The following is a 20654-nucleotide window of genomic DNA, read 5'->3' on the forward strand; positions in this document are numbered from 1 at the left end:
TAGTAAAATACAAATGATGTTTGAAATGATCATTTAAATAATAACATGATTTTGTTAATTGTGTATGAATTATAAAAAACATGTTAATATATTGAGAGGTTTAATTATAAATATTAAATTTTAAGAAAAAAATAATCAATAGAAGTCATATAAAAGGATTATATATGGTTATTTACTATTAAAAAATCATATATAAGTTAATCTACGTAATACCTAAAAGCCAACCCAGATACGCTTCCAGTTACTTGTTTTAAGGAAATTAAAAATTGTTTTATCAATTTATTGTTTATTAATTATTAATATGTTTTTTACTCATAATCAACAAGAAGATAGATATGAAAAATATGATTTAATTTATAACGAGTATAAGTAAGAGTGATTATTTTAAATAACACTCCACATCTTTTATTTAATCCAAACATCTATAATATACAGAGTCGTTTGACATTTTGTTGGCACTAAAACCAAGTACACACATATACTTATAGATAGCAATGGCAACACTAACAAAGCACACTGAAGACATAGATATTGCTAATTATTAATTTTGGTTACGTAATTAGATTGTCATGCCATTAAACCTTCTCTCAGCCTCCTTGTGATCGATGACTCCATAATCAGGACGTTTCACATCATTGAAATTAAAGAGTGGTCGTTGCGATGAAAATCTCGAGTTTCCCTTCGCTGGACTTTCAGGCGCTTTCGTCACAATCTTTTTTAGCTTTTCAGTTTCATCAACCAGATTCATCTTCTTCTCATTCCCATTTATCATTGCACCTTCTTTCTTCAACAACTCCATGGCCTCGTCAATATCATTCATCGGCTTACTTATCGGAGTCCCTTTTTTTGGTGTTTCCATGATTTTGGGCCCGGGCCCAACCACCTTGTTGGGGTAATTACCATGGCCACCATAGTCGCCTCCAGTTGGACTTGAGCCTCCAACACCATATCCATTGTTCTTATACACAGGAATGGACTTGGGTTTCGACCATTCGTAATTACCGTGGTCACCACCATATCCATCATTGTAAACGGGACTCTCGGTGGGCTTAGGTTTGGACCTTTCTTTATTGTTGACGGTACCATAGTCATCACCATATCCATTATTTTTAACAGGACTACCACTGGACTTGGGCTTGTACCCTTCTTTGTTGTTGTAGCTTCCATAGTCACCACCATATCCATCATTATAAACAGGAGTGCCACTGGGCTTGGGTATGGGCTTATACCCTTCTTTGTTACTGTAGTCTCCGTAGTCGGCACCGTATCCATTATTATAAACAGGAGTGTCGCTGACCTTGGGCTTGTACCCTTCTTTGTTATTGTAGTCTCCATAGTCAGCACCATATCCATCATAATAAACGGGAACGTCAGGGGACTTAGGCGTGTACCTTTCTTTGTTGTTGTAGTCCCCGTCATCAGTACCGTATCCATCATTGTAAACTGGACTAAAAGTGGGCTTGGGCTTGTACCTTTCTTTGTTGTTATAGTCTCCATAGTCAGCACCGTATCCATCATTATAAACAGGACTTGAAGTGGGCTTGGGCTTGTACCTTTCTTTGTTGTTGTAGTCTCCATAGTCAGCACCATATCCATCATTATAAACCGGAGCAGAAGAGGGCTTGGGCCTGTATCTTTCTTTGTTGCTGTAGTCTCCATAGTCAGCACCGTATCCACCATTATAAACAAGATCTGAAGTAGGCTTGGGCTTGTACCTTTCTTTGTTGTTGTAGTCTCCATAGTCAGCACCGTGTCCATCGTTATAAACAGGACCGGAAGTGGGCTTGGGCTTGTACCTTTGTTTGTTGTTGTAATCTCCATAGTCAGTACCGTAACCGTCATCATAAACTGGAGTGGAAGTGGGCTTGGGCTTGTACTTTACTTTGGTGTTGTAGTCTCCGGGGTCAGCATAAACGGTGGTAGCAGTGGGCTTGGGCTGGGAGAAGTGGCCCGAGTGAGGTGAAGCAACAGGAATGGACCTTGGAGAATCAACTTGATGCGGGGAAGCAGAAGGATGATGAGGAGGGTTTGTTCGACGTTCACGCTTCCGTTCATCATCGCTCTCGTACTCATAAGGCCTCCTACCAACTGGAACTAATTTTTTGTTCCCAACGTACTCATCAGAGTAAGCACCACTGTTATATTTGGGGACGAAAGGAGCAAATGGCTTTGCGACAGTTTCACTTCTAACAACACTGCTAGTGTTGTAGGTGGATATGGTAGCGCTTTGGTACCTGAAACCAAACAGAGCCATGCCTCTCTCCTTTGCTTTTTAACTTAAATCTCCTGCAACTTCCCCTTTTATATAAGGAAATAAAGATGCTGAAACTTTGCGTTTCGACTAAGCCTGGTACCCATCGTCTCCTACTAAAATAGCTAGAGACACGAATGCAGAAGATTCAAACTTATCGTGATGCATAAGATAAGAGAATCATATGCTACTTATGACTTGTGTGGATTTTATTCATGTTCTTACTACATTCACTATATCTTTATATGCCGCGTGTGAAACAGAAGTAGAATCGTATTCCAAGCTAGTGGATGGAGGGTTGAATTAATTAATTCCACTGGTTTTAGTGACTGGCATTGTTTTTCTACTACGTAAATCAACGTTGGAATCCGACGTAAAGAGAATCAAGTAAAGCGGAAAAACCACTACGAAAAAGGAGGATGTGAATGGATTTCATTTTCGGAGAAGAATCTGTGGAAATCTACACTTCAAAAAGTATTATTCACAGTGAAAATATATACATTTAAGAGGTAAAAAAAATTAATACATAATAATAAATTTGAAAAATTAAAGAGGTGTACTTTTTCACACTGAATTCAATGTAGGTCCCTCATTTGCTCTCGCCAGTGGAGACAGTGATGGCTTCTCTCAATTTAATAAAGGATTAATAATTTCGGAGGTTCTTATGGGTGTAGAATTGTCTGTATTTTTTTCATTGCAATTAGATTTATATAAAATTGAATCAATTTTAATCTAATTAGACTGGACGACATAAAATTTGATGTCCGGTGGCATTAAGTACGTGGCACAGTAAGGTCTCTACGTAGAATTGATTTATTTTTGTCAAAAACATGAATTCTGACACGTAACAGTTGGGATAAAAAAAATACGAAAATATATTTGAGATGACTGTGTATAAATAAGAATTCCGAAATAATTAAACCTTTAATAAATTACTTAGTAACATATTCCTGAAGTGTGACTTCACTAACTTATTCGTCATATATATGCTGATTGTACAGTTTACTAAATGAATGGAGTGAAAAATCTCCCATCTTTAAAGTTTTTACGTAACGTGAGGTATAGGATTAAAATCAAAGTGAATTTGATCTAAAGACATAAATTAACTTTTAAATATTTTTTAGTATTGTATGAGTTTTTTAAATTGTAAATTAAAATCTAAATATTTAAAATTAGTTATAAATAGGTTTTTAATTAATTACAATTATTTGCAAATTAATTAAAAATTAGGACTCAGTCAACATACCTAAATGGACTTATAACCCACCTTTGTTTTGACTCAATTTAACATGATTTCAACATGACATTCTCTAATATAAGTTTAATCTTAGTTATTTCTATCTTAATTAATATGATTTCATTTGATCTAGACTTTTATTAATCAAATTTTAATTGGTTAACATATGTCTGATTTCACTCAATTTGATGCTATCATAATATTTTTTGTTTTATGTGAACTCAATTTTACTCGATCTAGTGTGAGTGACTTATCTGAGAGTAGTATAATCTGACTTTTCTTAGTTTAAGGCTCAAATTAACATGAATCTAATTCTACTCATCATGAGTTTAACTTTATTCGTATTTTTCTTGTCTCAATTTATGTTTCATCTTAATGATTTCAATTTTGTCAATCTTAACTTGGTCAGATCTAATTTGTCTCGGTCTAATGTGTACTATAGCAAATTTGATTTATTTTAACTAACTTAACTTGATTCAAGTCTAATCCGACTTTACCTATACTACATTTGGATTTGGATTGAATAAAAATATTTCATGTATATACAAATTTGCATTTTATTTTTCGTTTTCATGTAAAATCTTCTTTCTATTTTAAAAGACTATCCATAAGTTAATCTTAATCTATAAACTTGATATTTTGTTACTACGAACTCTTTTACATATATATTTTTCAGCTCCACCCCACATTATATATTGAGAGGTCTAATGGACATCTTGACCATGTACTTTTTTTATTTCTCTTTTATATACAGAAATGTAATTAAAAATTAAAATAAGAAACTGTTCAATGCATTTTACTAGTTTTAAAAAGAAGGAAACCCTGAAAAAAGAAATCTAAAGGGTAACGATTTAAATTTCAAAATGATAGATTAGTGGGGGAAAGAATTGAAGCACAAGAATATCAAAACAGTCCTGGACTAATAAATATCCTAAATAATTCCACCCTCCAAATTAAACTTTGTAACAAATGTACTGGTTATAAATATACAACAAATTCCTAATTGCTAATCTGGAACTATAATATGTGTTGAAATCTCCTCCCAGAGGTATTAACATATATTGAGTAATGGAAAAGGATTTTCCAGCCTTAAAACCTCCATGTTGTAGCATCTTTGGGACAATGGGGACATTTGCAATGGTGAAGTCTGACAAAGTAGCAACAAATTAACACTCAAGAACACCACTTAGTTCCTGACATGCAAATCCCCTTTTCAGAAAGAAATCCAGTTACATCATTTTCATATATATTTTCTTTGAAAAATATTTTTTTAACGACTATTTTTTTATAACTGTCTTACAACCGACCGACCGCTTATGTGGTAGTAGCTCGTGATTGATTCATTTCAAATATACGAATTAATAAAATAACGACACATAATTTATTATTAAAAAATTGTTAAAAAATTGTTAACATATTCCATCTTCTTTCAAATATTCTTTCCATTATTGTTTTGTTGACTGTCAACACAACTCTTACTGTCTCTATTTTTTTATCACTTTCTGAAAATATGACTAGAATATCTTTTTTACCCTCTTAATATTTACAATTATATGTTTAATATATTTTTCTATTATTTTTCAATGACCAACATGCTCTCCACTACGACTATTCTTGGGCTTTATGACATTGACAAACAACTCGTAAACTTATGTTATTTAAAATCGAATGATTATAAAGATTTTTTCCACAAGTTTTAGAAAGGTAAGAAATATTGATAGGTGCTATGAAAAAACACAACCAAGCAACAATTACCACTAGGTCGATAAAAACAAACAATCATAAAAAAATGCAACTTGATTTGTCTTACAATTACCATATTACATGTTATCATCATATTTTGGATTTTCTAATATATATCAAGCCAAAAATTAAAATCAGGTGTGAGTAAAATAAATTGCACGGTTTAAAACTACATTAAACTAAAAAATAATTTTGTCTTGATTAAACTGAAAATTAGTTTGAGTAAAATTAATCAAACTTTGTCGGGTCGAAAGTTGAGAACCTAACCTAAATTTAAGACAGATTAGGTCAAAAGTTAAAACAGATCAAGTCACACCAATTCATTGTCTTTGTTAATTGATAATTCATGACAATTAATTTTGTCCAGTAATTAAAATAACAACTTCAAACATCAGAACACACCTGGAGAAATGAATAATGTCTTTCTTTTTTCTAATTAAAGGAAGTAATACTGTAGTATCATCATACAAGTTACAAACAGAAGGATATGTTTACAACTTGTATCAATCATATGCATCGTTCTTAAAAGTTTGCATGCTCTAACAATGAATAAATGCAAAATAGGCATAATCTGCAAACAAGTTTTCTTCTTGGCAGACACAACAGGAAGGCTGAACGTTACTTGGTATTTTCGTTAGAAGAAGGTAACGAATTATTCAATACGCATTCGAGAAACCACCCTGGGAAGTCTTTTTCATCCTCAGTACCATCTAAATGGGTTAACTTCTTCCCCCATTGACCTCCACGGCTTCCCTCAGTAATAATGGAAAGAAGGGAAATGTCTGAGAATTGAAACGGAGGATAAACCATTGCATTAGTCTCAGAACTTCCATCCATTCTTGAAGTTGTATGACTTCTTATACCAATATCCTTTCCAGGTAGTAACTCCCCATTACTGGGGGCTGCACATTCCATTCTTTGCTTTCTTTTTCTCAGCCAATCAGCGAAGAGCCCTTTCAGTGTTTCTTGACCCATGTTAACCTGTTGAGTAAGGTAAAAGTCACAATCTGTTTCCTTATATCTAAAGAAACAAGCAAATGCAACCACTTTCACAATGAAATTTTATGCAGAAAACTGCAGAAGCACACAACAGAATACCTCCAACCATATATAACTCAGTTATCCACGACATGATACCATGGACACAGGTACATGGTATACAACACATTTATTAATTCATTAAGTCATATGTTATTCCCTTGTCTCTGTCACACGAGCAACTTATTTTTCCTTTTTTAGGTGTACTCTGGCATTGATTAGTGTTTACATAAACAAATACTCCTTTCTCTAATCAATTAACCTTTGATCTTTTTTCTTTCTTTGCAAAAAAAGAACCTTTGATATTCAATTAAGTCTTCACATTTCCTTTCTCAACAAAGAACGGTGTCTTCCATTCACCTTTCTTGTCTTCTTTTCAGTGCTCATAGGAACGACAGACCCGAAGCACTTCCCAAGCGAACAGAAAGGCAGACGCACCCTAAACTAGAACACACATCCCATCATAGTCAATGCCAATCAAATTTGGTGACACCCACATACTTCTAATATAAATGTATATAATCATGTCCATGTCAATAGTAACATCATTTCAAATGAACGACAATGGTGGACCCCAAATGTAGGAAGATGGATTACTTAAGCAGAGCTGCGTTAGCTTCAATAATTATTCCCGACAACGATAGCTTCCTCAAAATTTTAGGCTTAAACTTAATTCAGTTCCAAAAGTTATTTCATACGGCTTTCTGGACGTAATTATCTCCATGAAAGCAGTTTAAGGACCCAGTTTTGCAAACATACATGTCTTAGCAGTCAGTACAAGAGCGACACATTAGATGTTTCAGGTTTAAGTCTTTCAAGACTTTTAGCTATAACAGTAATCAACGAATAATTTCTTATTTTTCCAATGTACTCGCTCAAATGTGTAAACTAGATATTAATTGGTACAATACAACCAACAAATAACATGGCAAAGACTAGTAGCAAAATCAGTATGATAAGAAATGCATGTGATTCGAGATGAGGATAAACTCATTTACCTTATCATCTTTAGGCTTGCCTACAATGTTAAGATCTGCCGAGGACATCTCAGCAGAAAAGCATTGAGGAGAGTCGAAATGTACGGACAAACATCCAAATCTGGTATCCACTGTGAACCATGGAGGAATGTTATTAACCTGTGGCAGTATGGAAAAACAAACAAATAAAAAGCTAGCCCCAAAACTGAAAAACTAATATAGTTAGAACAAGTAATAACTGAGTCAAATTGGTGATGATGAATATCAATACCTTCTCGAGTAGGTCCTCCTGTTTTTCCTCTAATGAAACCTACATGAGTTCAAATGTAAAGTATGAGTTATTTTGAACCAACCGATGGGCCCAAGTAACTATAGTTGCACTTTGAAAATTATAAAATGAACACTTATGTATGCTCATTCCAAATGAATGTAAAACTAATTCTTACGTTTCCATAGTCCTCAACTAGAGCACCTTTTGTAACTTCCCACAGCTTCACTGAACCAGAAGTATCCTATAAAGAGCCATTTATCAGCACGGAAGACGGCAAAAAGATTACGGAATAAATCTCAAAATTAACATTTTTTTGCATAATAACACGAACAGAAAACACCATGATTACCTTTGTCAGGACATGTCTCTTATCATCCAAAACAGCATGTTGTACCATTGCAGGGATACCAGGAATAGTTAATGTTGGTTGTTTATATACAGGAACCTATTTGATGTTTATAATTTTGACCACAAAAAAAAGGTATCAGTGTCCCAAACAGAATACCAGAGAACATTGATTTGTGAATAGAAAATTCTTCAGACGACAGTTCCTTCATATCCCCGAAAATAAGATATACTAAAGAGGAATACATACACAAATTAGTGTAATGTGTTCCCAGAGAAATACAACAACACTAGCTAGATAAATTAATAAAATTAGCATGTTGAACTTTTGAGAGAAACAAATATAACATACAGAAGTAGATTCTTCTACTGACACCCGTACTCTCGAAAGTGACAAATTTCCAGTCAGTAGAGAATTGTCTCTTTGGAAAATCTTTCGAGGGTTGCGTCCTTCGGCACTCCATCTGTGAACTGAAGAGTCCGTTGATGTAACCCATATGTTATCATCATGCAAAGCCAATTGAAGAATAGGATTTTCCTCAGTACAGAGTAAAGCACTCTCTCTTGTTTGCAAGTCTGTCAAGTATACCTACACATATAAAACAATTAGGAATCACCAAACGAGCTTCAATGTTTAAGCACAATAAAGAGACATTACACAAAATTCAATTAATCTTTTATGCAAAACTGCACTCACTGAAAGATCTCTGCCACCACTGTAAACATGACTAAATGTTGAAGTGCAGGCTAGAGCCCAAACAGAATCTGTATGAACTACATAAGAATGAATACAACGTTGCTGACCAATATCCCAAAGCCTATAACGAAAAACGGTGAGTTTAGTCAATCATGTAATAAAAAGAAAATAATAAATATTATAACACCATACAGATGCACTTTACCTTATCCTAGAGTCTGAAGATCCTGATATGCAAAACCTGCAATAATAAATGTTAAAAACAATATCAAACGCTTGTGGGGGGAGAAGTATTGCTTAATCTCCATGAAGGGATGGAGAAAAGAGTAGAAAAACGTGTTGAATCAGCAAACCTTCCAGTACTATCTAAAAGTAAAGCCCTGATGTTATCTGTATGTCCTTTTAGCTTTGAAGTCTTTGATCCAGATCTCGGATCCCAAACACGCACAACCTGAAAAAGATAAAATCCCCACTATCTTAGCTAATGAAATTCAATCTAATCTAATATAATGGAAACGATCTTATATCCAAAAGTAAAAGCAGAAGCCAAAAGTGAAAACGTGAATAAGAATACCATACTTTACCTGTTCTGTACCACCAGAGACAAGAAGTGTTCCACTCTCATTCATTGCCAATGCATAAACAGATTCCTTATACCCTTTGACACCAATTGGAGTGTATTCCTGAGTTTGAGTAGTGTCCATGGATATATTCTTTCTTACGTTGGTGGTCACTGGTAAGGAGTTTCCTGAAGCATTAGCACCATTTGAATTATCACCATCAATCGTACCATTGCATTTTGCAACTGGAGCTAGTGCAGCTTCAATATCCCATATAAAGATCTCTCCGCCAAGACCACCAGAGGCAACCACGGTGTTCTAAAATTCACGATACTACTAAAAGATCAGAAATGGATTTGATAAGATACAAAAATATTTAAGCACACAACAAAACCAAGAAAAGCCATTTTCTTCGTTTCCAATTCATAAGAAGCATGAAAAAGTTAAGTGTACATTACATCTTTTTCAGCTGTAGCAAGGCAAGTAACATAATCTTTGTGTCGGCGGAGTGTTCTAGTACATGTTCCATTGGACAAAGCATTCCATGTCTGACGCAAACATACGACAACCAAGTTAAACAAAATTGGGGCGCAAAAACTAAACTAGTACTAATGTATTGTCATCATATGAGTAGAGAGCAAGGACAAATTACAACAAATAACAACTAAGAATCGACAAACCTTAATGGTTGTATCTGAAGAACATGAAACAAGAACATTATCACTGACAAGAACAACATCATTAACCTGCAAATTACACACATAATTAATACAAAAGCCAAAAAAGTTAAAAACAAAAGGGAAAAAAATCTTAAGATAAATAAAGATCACCCAGTCAACATGAGACTCAAAGTTAGCAGAGAATGATGGAACATCGTCAACCAATGCCCATCGTTTTAGCGTGCTATCCCGACTTCCAGTGAAGAGATAATCAAACCCATCAGATGGCGCAGACTTAAGCAGAGACAAACAATTTATGCCTGCAGAATGCTGCCGAAAAGAACAAACTTTTAAGTTAGTATATAAAATTCATCAACCAAGAATATTTTCAATTTTTTCAAGGTTTTTTTGTCTTAAAAAATGCACGTTTGATGCCAAAAGAGTATATTACATGTAATTATTGAAATAAAAATCCAAGTGCGTGAACAAAGTGATAGAGACAATATAGTGTACAACAAACTATTGATAAAGCCTTAATTGACTACAAGGTAAAACAATGGGTTTAAGGAAAATGTCAAAGAAACAATCTGCATGGATAAAGATGCAAGTTACAAAAAAACAAACATAAAATTCTCCGATTTTCGTATAAAAGAAGAACAAAGAAATTATGAGTTCACCTTTGTGTCATCAGCATTATTCACCACGTACGATAATCTCTTCTCCTTCCGTGGTCGATTTGAATTGTTTGCGTTCCTCGCATTACCAACGCGTTGCATTGCTGAAATATGTCATTCCACAAATGAAAAATCACATAGCAAATCAACAAACAAATTACAAGATATGTAAAGGTGTTATACTCATTCCCTAACCAAAAAAGAGATACAACTCTTGAAAATAATCCAACTATAACTAGAGTTCGATATAAATAACAAAATTAAACACATGAGAAAAAAAATCCAAAAACCTAATATTTGAAGTCTTAGGTTAATTATAATGTCAACTCCTTATTTTGATTAACACTGAATATATATATATATATATATATATATATATATATATATATATATATATATATATATATATATATATATATATATATATATATGTATATATATTAAATATATATATTAAATATATGACTACCGTACGTAATTAAAATATTAACAATCTTTATAGTCCATAAAATATCAACCTTTCACTCAAGCACTATAACATTGTATTAGGCATTTAATTCTTTTCGTATGGAGTAAAACAGTTTCTGTTAAGTCGAATTGCAATTGCAACTAGTAAACAAAATAACAAAACCAAATACCATATAAGCAGTTAAAAAGCCAAAGATAGAGTCGAAGTAGGATTTGTAGAATAAACAATTTCATTGGATGAGATCGTTATCAAATGATAAATAACGTCAAAATTGAACTTACCACTAAAGTTTTTTCCTAATTTTCGTTCCATTCTTTCCCTACCAATGCTCAATTTATCAATAATTTAACAACAATTTCATGCTCAGAACTTGAGTCAATAGAATACCTAATTAGTGTACATAATAAAAATAAAAAATCAAATAACAAAAGTAATATGGTGATCCCAAGGCTAAGAAATCCTAAATGGTCTGCATAAAAATTTCATAAGAAGAATGCATTAGAAATATAAAATGGAATGAAACAAAAGATGAAGTATGAAATCTCTGTGAAATCTCACCAGTTATAATTACAAAAGTGCGTTACACATTGTTTTGTGGTGTTAAAAGTTTAAAGTTTTGTTGTGTCTGATAGACACAAAGAAGAAAGAAGGGAGTGAAGAATACATGGAAATATAATTGGTGTTGGATTGGTTATTTGAATTGATATATATTCTTTTATAAATTGATAGTAAGATTGTCATTTTGGTATATATGTTGCTCAAGATTTGAGCCTAATTTATCGTATTACCGTTTCATTATTTGATTAAATCTATCCCATTTTCAGTTTACAGGATGTAACTTTAATGGAATATTCTTTTTCATCTTGAGAGAAGAGAATGAGTCTTAGAAACTAACTTATTTTTTTCAATTGAAAAAAAAATTCTTTAAATTTTAAAAAAATGTATTAATTATTAATATTATTTAATAAACATGATTATAAATATTATTTTATAAACCTGATGGACATAATTATAAATATTATTTGATTGATATAATATTATAAAAATGATTTGTCATTATTTAATTATATCTATATATTTTTATGACTAATAAATTTTAAAACAAGAAAACTTATCTTGTTTCTTATATTCTTTCGTCACTAATATATCAACTCTTACATAATTATATCAACTTCTATTTAATTAGGGACATTATTTAATAGAGATAGTTATCAATATTATTTTATTATTAATTGAAAAATATATTCTTAACATATATATCTATACATCCAATTAAACAAAAGGTAAAAAATATTACTCCTAAAAAGTTGACATAGGGTGGCGAATGAATATAAGAGATGAAATGAATTTTGTTGTTCTAAACTTTATTAGTTATAAAAAAATATATATTTACACCAATTAACTAAAGACAAAAAAAATATTACTCCAATAAAAGTTCATCAAATAATGTCCGTAATGTTATGTACACAAAATAATGTTCGAAATATTATGTTCACAAAATAATATTCATATTTATCAAATAATATTAATAATGATGTGTATTAAATAATGTCCATAATTATGTTTGTACCATACGCTACTAATATATCTTTTAATAAAATAAATAAACTATCTCAGTATATTTTCAAATTTGAATTAAAATTTTTATTAAAATTTATTTATATTTTATTAGCTAATAACTTACCTTTTTTCACCTTCTTAATTCAGTTATTTTTGTTAATTATGCCCATCTCATAAGAATATATCTTTTACTAAAATAATAACCCATAATAATATCTCATATATACTTTCAAATTAATTCAGTTATTTTTGTTAATTTAAATTTTTTAACTTTTTTATGTGCTTATAATCTTGTAACTCCAAAAATTAGAAATTTCTTTTAATACTTTTATTAATTATTCAATATTTTAAAACATTTTTAATCTCTTATTACCGTTTAACTTGAGAAATTATAATAACAATATATTTAAAAATGTGTACGCATGCAACAACAGTTTATTTTAATTATAATGTGAATCACAAGCCTTCGGCAGGAGTATTTCCAAAATTCAGTTATTATACCATGGTTTTTGAATGTATTTTCCAGTTGTTTATATTATATTATATTTTATATATATATATATATATATATATATATATATATATATATATATATATATATATATATATATATATATCAATTAAATGATTACAAGTAAAAATCTAACATATTAGTTTAAATAATATTTAAGATTATTAATATTCATCTAAAAATGTTTAAAGATCTAAAACATGTTTAAACTTTATATTAAATATTAATTTGCTCAATTGACTTGTCTTTCAGTTTGTGAGATTGTCAATAGCCACCAAAGTCCCAAATAATAATTCAGCATACCAAAACAATTTTAAAAGTTAGACCAATCCTTAACAGACCCAAAACATTAAGTTCTTTCATAACCCAATTCCTTTAAAATTTTCCTATAAAACAAAAACGAAACTTTTCATCGTATCAAAATCCAACCGAAATTTCCAACCAATTATAACATCAAATCCATCCATTTAAGCATCCAAATCAGATACATTCTACAAACAATCACAATAAATTTATTTAAATATCGGACAATATATATACAAACCAAATTTCTTTACCTTACCTTATGGATGACCAAATCGCTCCAGAAAACTTAATATAGCTTCAAATGTACAGAAAGTCTTTATATGCTCCTATAAATCACAAAATTACGATCATGGTACACAGTTAGAATAACGAGTTAAAAAATACTTACATTAACTCAAAAGTTACAAACAAATTTAATGAAACCCACATGTAACAAATATAAAAACAAAAAAAAAAAATTGAAAACTCAACACACTCAAACGGAGAAATTGATCGATCTAGATTGAAGTGGTCGTTGATCAATCATACTATTTCGATTCTTCAATTAGATGAACAGAGAGAGAGAAAGAACACTATAGAAGTCAAAAAATTATAAAAAATTAAATAAATAATGTTTTAAAATAATGAAACTTGTTCTTAATGAAACTATTTATATTAAAACTTTTAACATTAAAATAATTAAGTTTTACTATTTTTCCATCATCATCACTCTTAAAATATTATTTTTTAGGGTTTTACTTATTTAATGTGGTGAAAAAAAACAATTATAACACTATTATTTTACAAAAATATAAGGTTTTCACGTCATAAAATAAAAACAAATTTATTTTTTAAACAATTAAAAATGTCAAAAATTAAAAAAATAAACAGAAGAAAAAACATTTTAATATAATATTTAAAAATATACTTCAACTGTAAATTTAATAACTTGAAAAGTTTTCAAAAATCTAAATATATGCTGACGGATAATTTTATTTTAGTGCATTCCTATTCACCGAATTTAACTGTAGTTTGTAAAAATTTATAAGAACAAATAGCTACTTAAATTTAAATTAAATATATTTACAATTAATAAAAGTGATAAGAAATATATAATGAATTTCATTTAGTATGGAATTTTTATATCATACGCAATTATATATCACATTTAAGTTTTGACCATATATTTAAATAGACTCAAAATACGGTTTTAGTTTTGAAATCAATTTCTTATAAAATAATTTTTAAAAATTGATTTTAAAGTATGATATCTTCTTTACTGAGTTATATTTTAAATTAATAAATAATAAAATTGGTAAAATAATTATTTTAAATTTAACAAAAAATATTGAAAGATTAAATTTAAAAACAAATGTGAAAATCAGAAATCTATATATAGATATAAATTCAATAAGAACATAAAGATTGTAGCTAAAACACTTTAATTTTTAATTAGGTTTGTATTCTGTTTTAATTCATAAAAAAAGTGAATAAATATTACTTGAAAAATTTAATTTTAGTTAGATTAACTTTAAATTGAATAGTGTTTCGACTTAGAAGACACATAATTATATTAAGTTTTAATTAATTCAGTTTAAATTTTATTTGAATTTAATTCATTCAACCAAAAAGTTGAACACATGATGTAACATATGATTTAGAAAAAATGATATCCCATATGATTTTACGATTTTGTTAAACATATATATATGATTTTACAATTTTGTTCTATTATCCTAACAATTTTATTATATCATGATCAAAAGTAAAATCTGAATTAAAAAACTATACAAAATTTTAACTATAATATTATTCTTAGTTTATTTTTTAACAAATTTTAAAATGAAAAAAAAAATCTAAAGTTAAATGAGAATTCCATTTTCAACAAAATCATGCCAATAATCTCAATAACCAACCTAACACTTCTATATTAATATTTACAGACACATGTATAGACATAGAGAGGTAGCATAAGAAGTGATACAACAAATTAATAAGTACAACTTCCAAAGCTGTGCAAACCAAAATCTATTGCTTTTTCTGAGGTTTGCTAACAAGGGTAGCGCAGAGGAACACTTGAGAAGAGAGTGAAAAATTTAATATACAAAACATTTATTAAACAATTTTTAATTCATTATAACTTTACTACAACTTCTAATAAACATAAATCAAAATAACTTTAGAGTACCTCTTTTCATTTAAAAAAAGAAAAAATATTAAATAAACTCAACCATTATTTGTATGAGTTCGGGAAGATGAACTAGAAAAGAAATTAAAATATCAATTTTAAAAACAAAAATAAATGAACTTCAAAATCTGAAAGATAAAAGTGTATTTAAATCAAAATTTCATTCATGCAAGGATTTATTATTATTTTAAAAAAATTGTTTGACAAGTAAACGTGGTCATTACTTTTTAAATATTCTGGACCATATTACAACAGATGGTTGGTACATACAGAGTTCTATTTTTCTTAGCAGACGTTAAAATGCAGCTAACACACAAAATAAATAAAATAGCACAGTGACATATCATAAGATGTAGCAGTATCTGGACCTCATTTATTTATTTTCTTCATGTAGAAATTAAAATGTTACGAACTAAATACGGTTGTATTTTTTATTTATTTCTTTATATAGGGAGAACATACGTAATTATTATGCAATGCAATAAATAGAGTATAGAAGTATATCTCTCTTCAATAAATTTTTTGAATGTTAGAAATTAAGAATTTGTCTGAAACAATGCCAGAAAGGATGAACCAACCACGTTCTCCATTGCTTGCTTCTGGTCAAAGTTTAACTCAAAAGCACTGACACTGAGTAGTGAGTTTTGTAAGCAAAAGGAACATCCTTTTCGCTTTAATTTCAACTCTGCCACTCCGCTCCTCACGCTCCCATCATCAAAACTCAACCTTTGTTACACTTCACACAATTCAAGTTCAAGATCTCATCTCGACCAACAAAAAAGATTCTTACTCCAACGCTGTTCTTGATATCATTATTATTATTATTATTATTACTTGTTTCTCTTATTATTGTAGTGTTACAAACAAACTCCTTTTTTCACTCCCAATCAGTAATCAGGATCCTCCAGTGTTCAATCATTGAAAATAACCAACTTCCTCTCTACACCTTTTACTTCGTTCTGTGTGAGTTGAAAATCCGTGCTTACTTTTTTTCTTTTTGGGTTTATGGTTTACGTTACATGAATCATGGAAAATGTTTCTTCTAAATTACAATTTCATTATAACGCGTGTTTCACCTGCTCCATTGCGTGTCTCGAGGTGAAGGGGTTCAATTTCAACCTATAGTGGGTGTCTAGAAGCTTCGTTTCGTTGATCGTTGTTTCTCATGAGTCAGTTAGATTGACTTTTATCTGATAGGAGTCGGAAAAAAAAGGAAAAGAACAGATCTTTGAGTAGTACTAGGTTGCAGTGATAGCTTCTATAACTTTCATAATCGTGTCTTACATAAGGTCTTTTATTTTAGGGGCTGTGTTTCATTTCATGTTCTTGGGTAGTGATAATGCCTGTTCCCAACGGCGAAGAGCGAGTTCTGTTTGCTTCGGAAAATGCAAGTGAGGTTTCAAAGTCACCCTCGTTGGATTTGAACCCAGATTCAGATTCAGTTGATGGGTCCCCACCTGTTTCCACCGTTTACACTGATGTGGGTGTCGTGCCAGAACACCAAAAGAACGAGCTTGAGCACTTTATATCCAATTTAGAAAGTATGAATAATTGAAGACACACCCGTGTCTCTGTTTCATTGTATTGTGGCTTACGGATTTAAATCTGTGAAATAAATGTTGCTGATTCATTTTTCTGGGTCGGGCTGAATTGCTTGTGTAGGAGAAATAGAGGAGTTGAGGGTCAACCAGAAGAAATTGGATAAAAAGCGTAGAGAAGCACTGAGCAAGATATTGGACATCAAAGGTACTAATATACTAATTATATATTGACTGAATAAGGTTATGTTAATTGTTTACAAAGTGTTGAAGAATTGTGTTTTGCTATCCAGGGAGCATTCGAGTATTTTGTAGAATTCGACCAAATCTGGTAACGGAGAAGAGAAGAATTGCTGAACCGGTATCAGCTGGACCAGAAAAAATTCGGGTTAAGTGGGGAGGAACAAAGAAAGATTTTGAGTTTGATAAAGTTTTTACTCAAGAAACAAGCCAAGGCTAGTATTAAGTGTCGGTATGCTTGCGAATTTTGATTATCTTATTGTAGTTCCAAGTTGTACTAAAGAGGGGGTATTGTGCGCTTGTTTGAACTCTGCAGAAAGTGTTTTTGTTGAGGTTGAGCCAATTCTGAGATCTGCAATGGACGGGCACAATGTATGTGTGTTTGCTTACGGTCAAACAGGCACAGGCAAGACATTCACCATGGTTAGTCAATTCAACGTTGTGTTGCTATGATTTGTGTGCTTGTGCTAAACACTTGTGTTACCTAGTATATGGGGCAGCATTGACATGCAATAGTTGTTTTTAGGATGGTACAAACGAGCAACCTGGGATTATTCCGCGTGCTCTTGAAGAGCTCTTTCATCAAGCCTCTTTGGATAGCTCATCTCCTTTCACCTTTTCGATGAGCATGTTAGAAGTTTATATGGGCAATCTCAGGGATTTGCTAGCTCCAAAACCGTCTGGTAGACCACATGAACAACCTATGACGAAGTGGTAACATACTCTTGTTCCTTTTTCAATGATTGAATTCCATGGAATAGTATTTATGAAACTCTGGCTAATTGACCCTTTTGTATAGCAATCTCAATATCCAAACCGATCCAAAGGGGTTGATTGAAATTGAGGGTCTCTCTGAAGTTCAAATAAGTGATTATGCTAAAGCGAAATGGTGGTACAACAAGGGTAGAAGGTTCAGATCCACCTCGTGGACTAATGTGAATGAAGCATCAAGCAGGTCACACTGGTGGGTCATAGGTCTAGTTAGATACTTCAAAGTATTTTAATGGTTTTCTCAGCTTGATGGTTACTTTATCTGTTTAGCTTCATATATCTAGCTTAACGAGGATAAGCATATTTCGACGTGGGGATGCTTTGGAAGCTAAAAGTGAAGTAAGCAAACTGTGGATGGTTGATCTTGGTGGCAGCGAACGGTTGCTTAAAACTGGAGCCAAAGGACTGACACTGGATGAGGGCAGAGCCATTAATCTTTCTCTTTCAGCTTTAGCTGATGTTGTTGCAGCTTTGAAAAGGAAGAGGGGCCATGTGCCTTACAGGTAAATACAATGCAGATTTTGATTCTGTCATTGCCAATTATGTTCCAGCTGCTAGATCCTTTGTGTGCCTTAAAAAGCAATTTAGCTACAGAGATGAGTCCTTTTTTACTGCGGCTAGTTTTTTATACTATCCTTGTTTCTTTCTCGACAGTCAAAGTACAAGTGGTTAGTGATTCATGCTACTTTACTTGCAGGAATAGCAAGCTGACTCAATTACTCAAAGATTCTCTTGGTATGATACTATTTCTCGATTTCTAAACTAAATTGTACACCACCAACTTTTGTGCACCTTGTACAAAATTATAAATTCGTATGCTGTCTTAGTATGTGCTGTTTTATATCTAAAATATAAAAGGTCTGACCTCTGTAACCGCATACTCAAGGGTATGGCTCAAAGGTTTTGATGCTCGTGCATATAAGCCCATCTGAAGAAGATGTCTGTGAGACAATTTGCTCCTTGAACTTTGCAAAGAGAGCGAGAGCAATAGAGTCCAACAAAGAAGTGTCCGTGGTAACTTTCTTAATTTTTTCTTAAGCAACTTCCTCAGTAGACACTGTTTGAAGATTGCTGACTGCATGCATACGCTGTAGGAAGTGAAGAAGCAAAGGGAGAAGAAGATTATGGAGCTAGAGGAAGACATCAAGGAAGCTGAAAAACAACGGCAGAATTTAAGGGAACAAACAGAGAAGATTGAGTTGAAGTTAAATGATAGTAAAAAGCTCATATCAATGACAGATAGTCCTGTGGAAAGTGATGACATGAAAGCCTCAATTAGTCCCCAAGATGATGTGAAAGAGGTGATTGAAACTCCCAAAGCATCTAAGAAGCCCATCAAAAGAAACTTCTCCAACTCAATGCCTCGATTCATGACTTCAACAGTGGCAAGTCGCCAAAGGCAAAGTGCTGCAGAGCGAGACATTGGCACTGTGAAATTGAAAAGCCATAGATCAACAATGGTGTCGAGAAGTTCCATCCATTTTTCGTATTCCCAATCGTTGAGTTATTCAGATATCCGCATCAAAGCATTGCTGCGAAGTTCAAATGGAAAATCTCGGCATGCTGAAGCAGATAGTGTTCCAATTCCGGAGCCTGTTCTCACAGAAAGGCCTAAATGCAATGATTTGGAATCAAAAGTCACAACCCCTCGAAGCAGGATGGTTACATCTTCAGACCAAAGCTTGAGATTTTCGCTGGGTCGTCACAGAAGAAGGATGTCTGATCTGATCTGATCTGATCTCAAGGTTGCAGCTTTTTTGAAGGGATTGCATGTTTAACATTTTGCAATTTATATTTGTGTATAACAAATAGTAGCGAGTGGTATACTAATAGGTGTGTTTGGTTGGTGTTTTCTGGGTTGGGATCTGTTAATTACTTCATTAACATGATCTTTCTCTGTTTTCAAGCTTGTTGTGTAACTATTTGTTAAGACTAACTCACTGAAGTTTGACATTATGACCTTTTAAATGTAGATATAGGAAGAAAGTAAGCAGAGTGTTGAAGAAAATTGTCCATGAAGAATTGGAGGAACTGCTCCCTTTTAATGTTTTTTCTTTTACATCCATTGTTACTAACTGCATCCATACTAAAAAAGAGAAGAACAAAATCTTACTCCACTTCTATTGTTGCCGCTGATATCATTGCAGCACAGCAATGGCACATATTTGGGAATTTTTTAGGGTTTCTTTTTAAGATATGAGAAATATAAAAGTTATATATTGAATGAAAAAAATGTATTCTTTTATTTTATTAATTTTTTTAAATATAAAGTAAAATGTAACAGAATATAAATATTTATAATATCTTAGTATTAATTTTTTTAATTTAAATAATAACTAAATTTTAAAACTGAAAAATATTTTTAACAGTTGAATATTAAACACACACACATATATATATATATATATATATATATATATATATGGGGTTTGTTAACGCAGCCTGTTTTTCAGTTGGTACATTTTAGCAATTCTCAAAACTTAAAAAAAAAAAAAAGAAACCCCCAAACCCTTACTCACCTCTCTCATTCCTCTCAATCCTTTCTCTTTCATCTCTCTCACTCCAACCTTTTCTCTGTCCCTAATGTATCTCCAATTGAAAAAAATCAGAAACACATGCCTTTAAAAAATTTTCCTTTGT

The 20654-nt window shown here is 31.6% G+C and overlaps 3 protein-coding genes across 4 annotated transcripts; 1 reads left to right on the top strand and 2 right to left on the bottom strand.

Moving 5' to 3' along the window:
* Positions 1-330: 330 nt before the first annotated feature.
* On the bottom strand, positions 331-2283 carry LOC148194557 (uncharacterized). Its single transcript, XM_088097842.1, has one exon. The coding sequence runs from the start codon at positions 2252-2254 to the stop codon at positions 560-562; it is 1695 nt and encodes a 564-aa protein (XP_087953968.1). The 5' UTR covers positions 2255-2283; the 3' UTR covers positions 331-559.
* Positions 2284-5638: 3355 nt separating this feature from the next.
* On the bottom strand, positions 5639-10554 carry LOC124826932 (uncharacterized). Its single transcript, XM_047299903.2, has 14 exons — positions 10456-10554; positions 9950-10108; positions 9800-9865; positions 9578-9667; positions 9144-9437; positions 8913-9010; positions 8765-8800; positions 8560-8680; positions 8215-8451; positions 7867-7962; positions 7693-7758; positions 7518-7556; positions 7268-7405; positions 5639-6212 (listed from the first exon to the last, which is right to left on the bottom strand). Exons 1-14 carry the CDS (start codon positions 10552-10554, stop codon positions 5850-5852), a joined length of 1902 nt encoding a protein of 633 aa, XP_047155859.2. The 3' UTR covers positions 5639-5849.
* Positions 10555-16010: 5456 nt separating this feature from the next.
* LOC124826939 (P-loop containing nucleoside triphosphate hydrolases superfamily protein) lies at positions 16011-20077 on the top strand. 2 transcript variants are annotated; one of them, XM_088097845.1, is made up of 11 exons: positions 16011-16428; positions 16769-17006; positions 17128-17211; positions 17297-17458; positions 17560-17666; positions 17770-17957; positions 18043-18207; positions 18299-18517; positions 18712-18749; positions 18901-19028; positions 19109-20077. In XM_088097845.1, the coding sequence occupies exons 2-11, from the start codon at positions 16805-16807 to the stop codon at positions 19745-19747; spliced, it is 1932 nt and encodes a 643-aa protein (XP_087953971.1). In that variant the 5' UTR covers positions 16011-16428; positions 16769-16804; the 3' UTR covers positions 19748-20077. The 2 variants fall into 2 exon arrangements, with proteins under 2 accessions (XP_087953971.1, XP_047155865.1); XM_047299909.2 differs by having other exon boundaries at positions 16011-17006.
* The last annotated feature ends 577 nt before the right edge of the window (positions 20078-20654 follow it).

The sequence above is a fragment of the Vigna umbellata genome, chromosome 8, assembly GCF_029865625.1.
Source record: "Vigna umbellata cultivar VRB3 chromosome 8, Vumbellata_1.0, whole genome shotgun sequence".
Classification (NCBI taxonomy): domain Eukaryota; kingdom Viridiplantae; phylum Streptophyta; class Magnoliopsida; order Fabales; family Fabaceae; genus Vigna; species Vigna umbellata.

What these genes read in the sequence shown, in the direction of transcription:
- LOC148194557 (XM_088097842.1), bottom strand. Translation starts at nt 2,254, where the DNA reads ATGGCTCTGTTTGGTTTCAGGTACCAAAGCGCTACCATATCCACCTAC.
- LOC124826932 (XM_047299903.2), bottom strand. Translation starts at nt 10,554, where the DNA reads ATGCAACGCGTTGGTAATGCGAGGAACGCAAACAATTCAAATCGACCA. An exon ending in TCTCTGGTGGTACAGAACAG is followed by an intron (nt 9,011 to 9,143) that starts GTAAAGTATGGT and finishes TATCTTTTTCAG; the next exon opens with GTTGTGCGTGTTTGGGATCC. An exon ending in CTTTTAGATAGTACTGGAAG is followed by an intron (nt 8,801 to 8,912) that starts GTTTGCTGATTC and finishes TTATTATTGCAG; the next exon opens with GTTTTGCATATCAGGATCTT.
- LOC124826939 (XM_047299909.2), top strand. Translation starts at nt 16,805, where the DNA reads ATGCCTGTTCCCAACGGCGAAGAGCGAGTTCTGTTTGCTTCGGAAAAT. An exon ending in CTTTATATCCAATTTAGAAA is followed by an intron (nt 17,007 to 17,127) that starts GTATGAATAATT and finishes TTGCTTGTGTAG; the next exon opens with GAGAAATAGAGGAGTTGAGG. An exon ending in ATTACTCAAAGATTCTCTTG is followed by an intron (nt 18,750 to 18,900) that starts GTATGATACTAT and finishes CGCATACTCAAG; the next exon opens with GGTATGGCTCAAAGGTTTTG.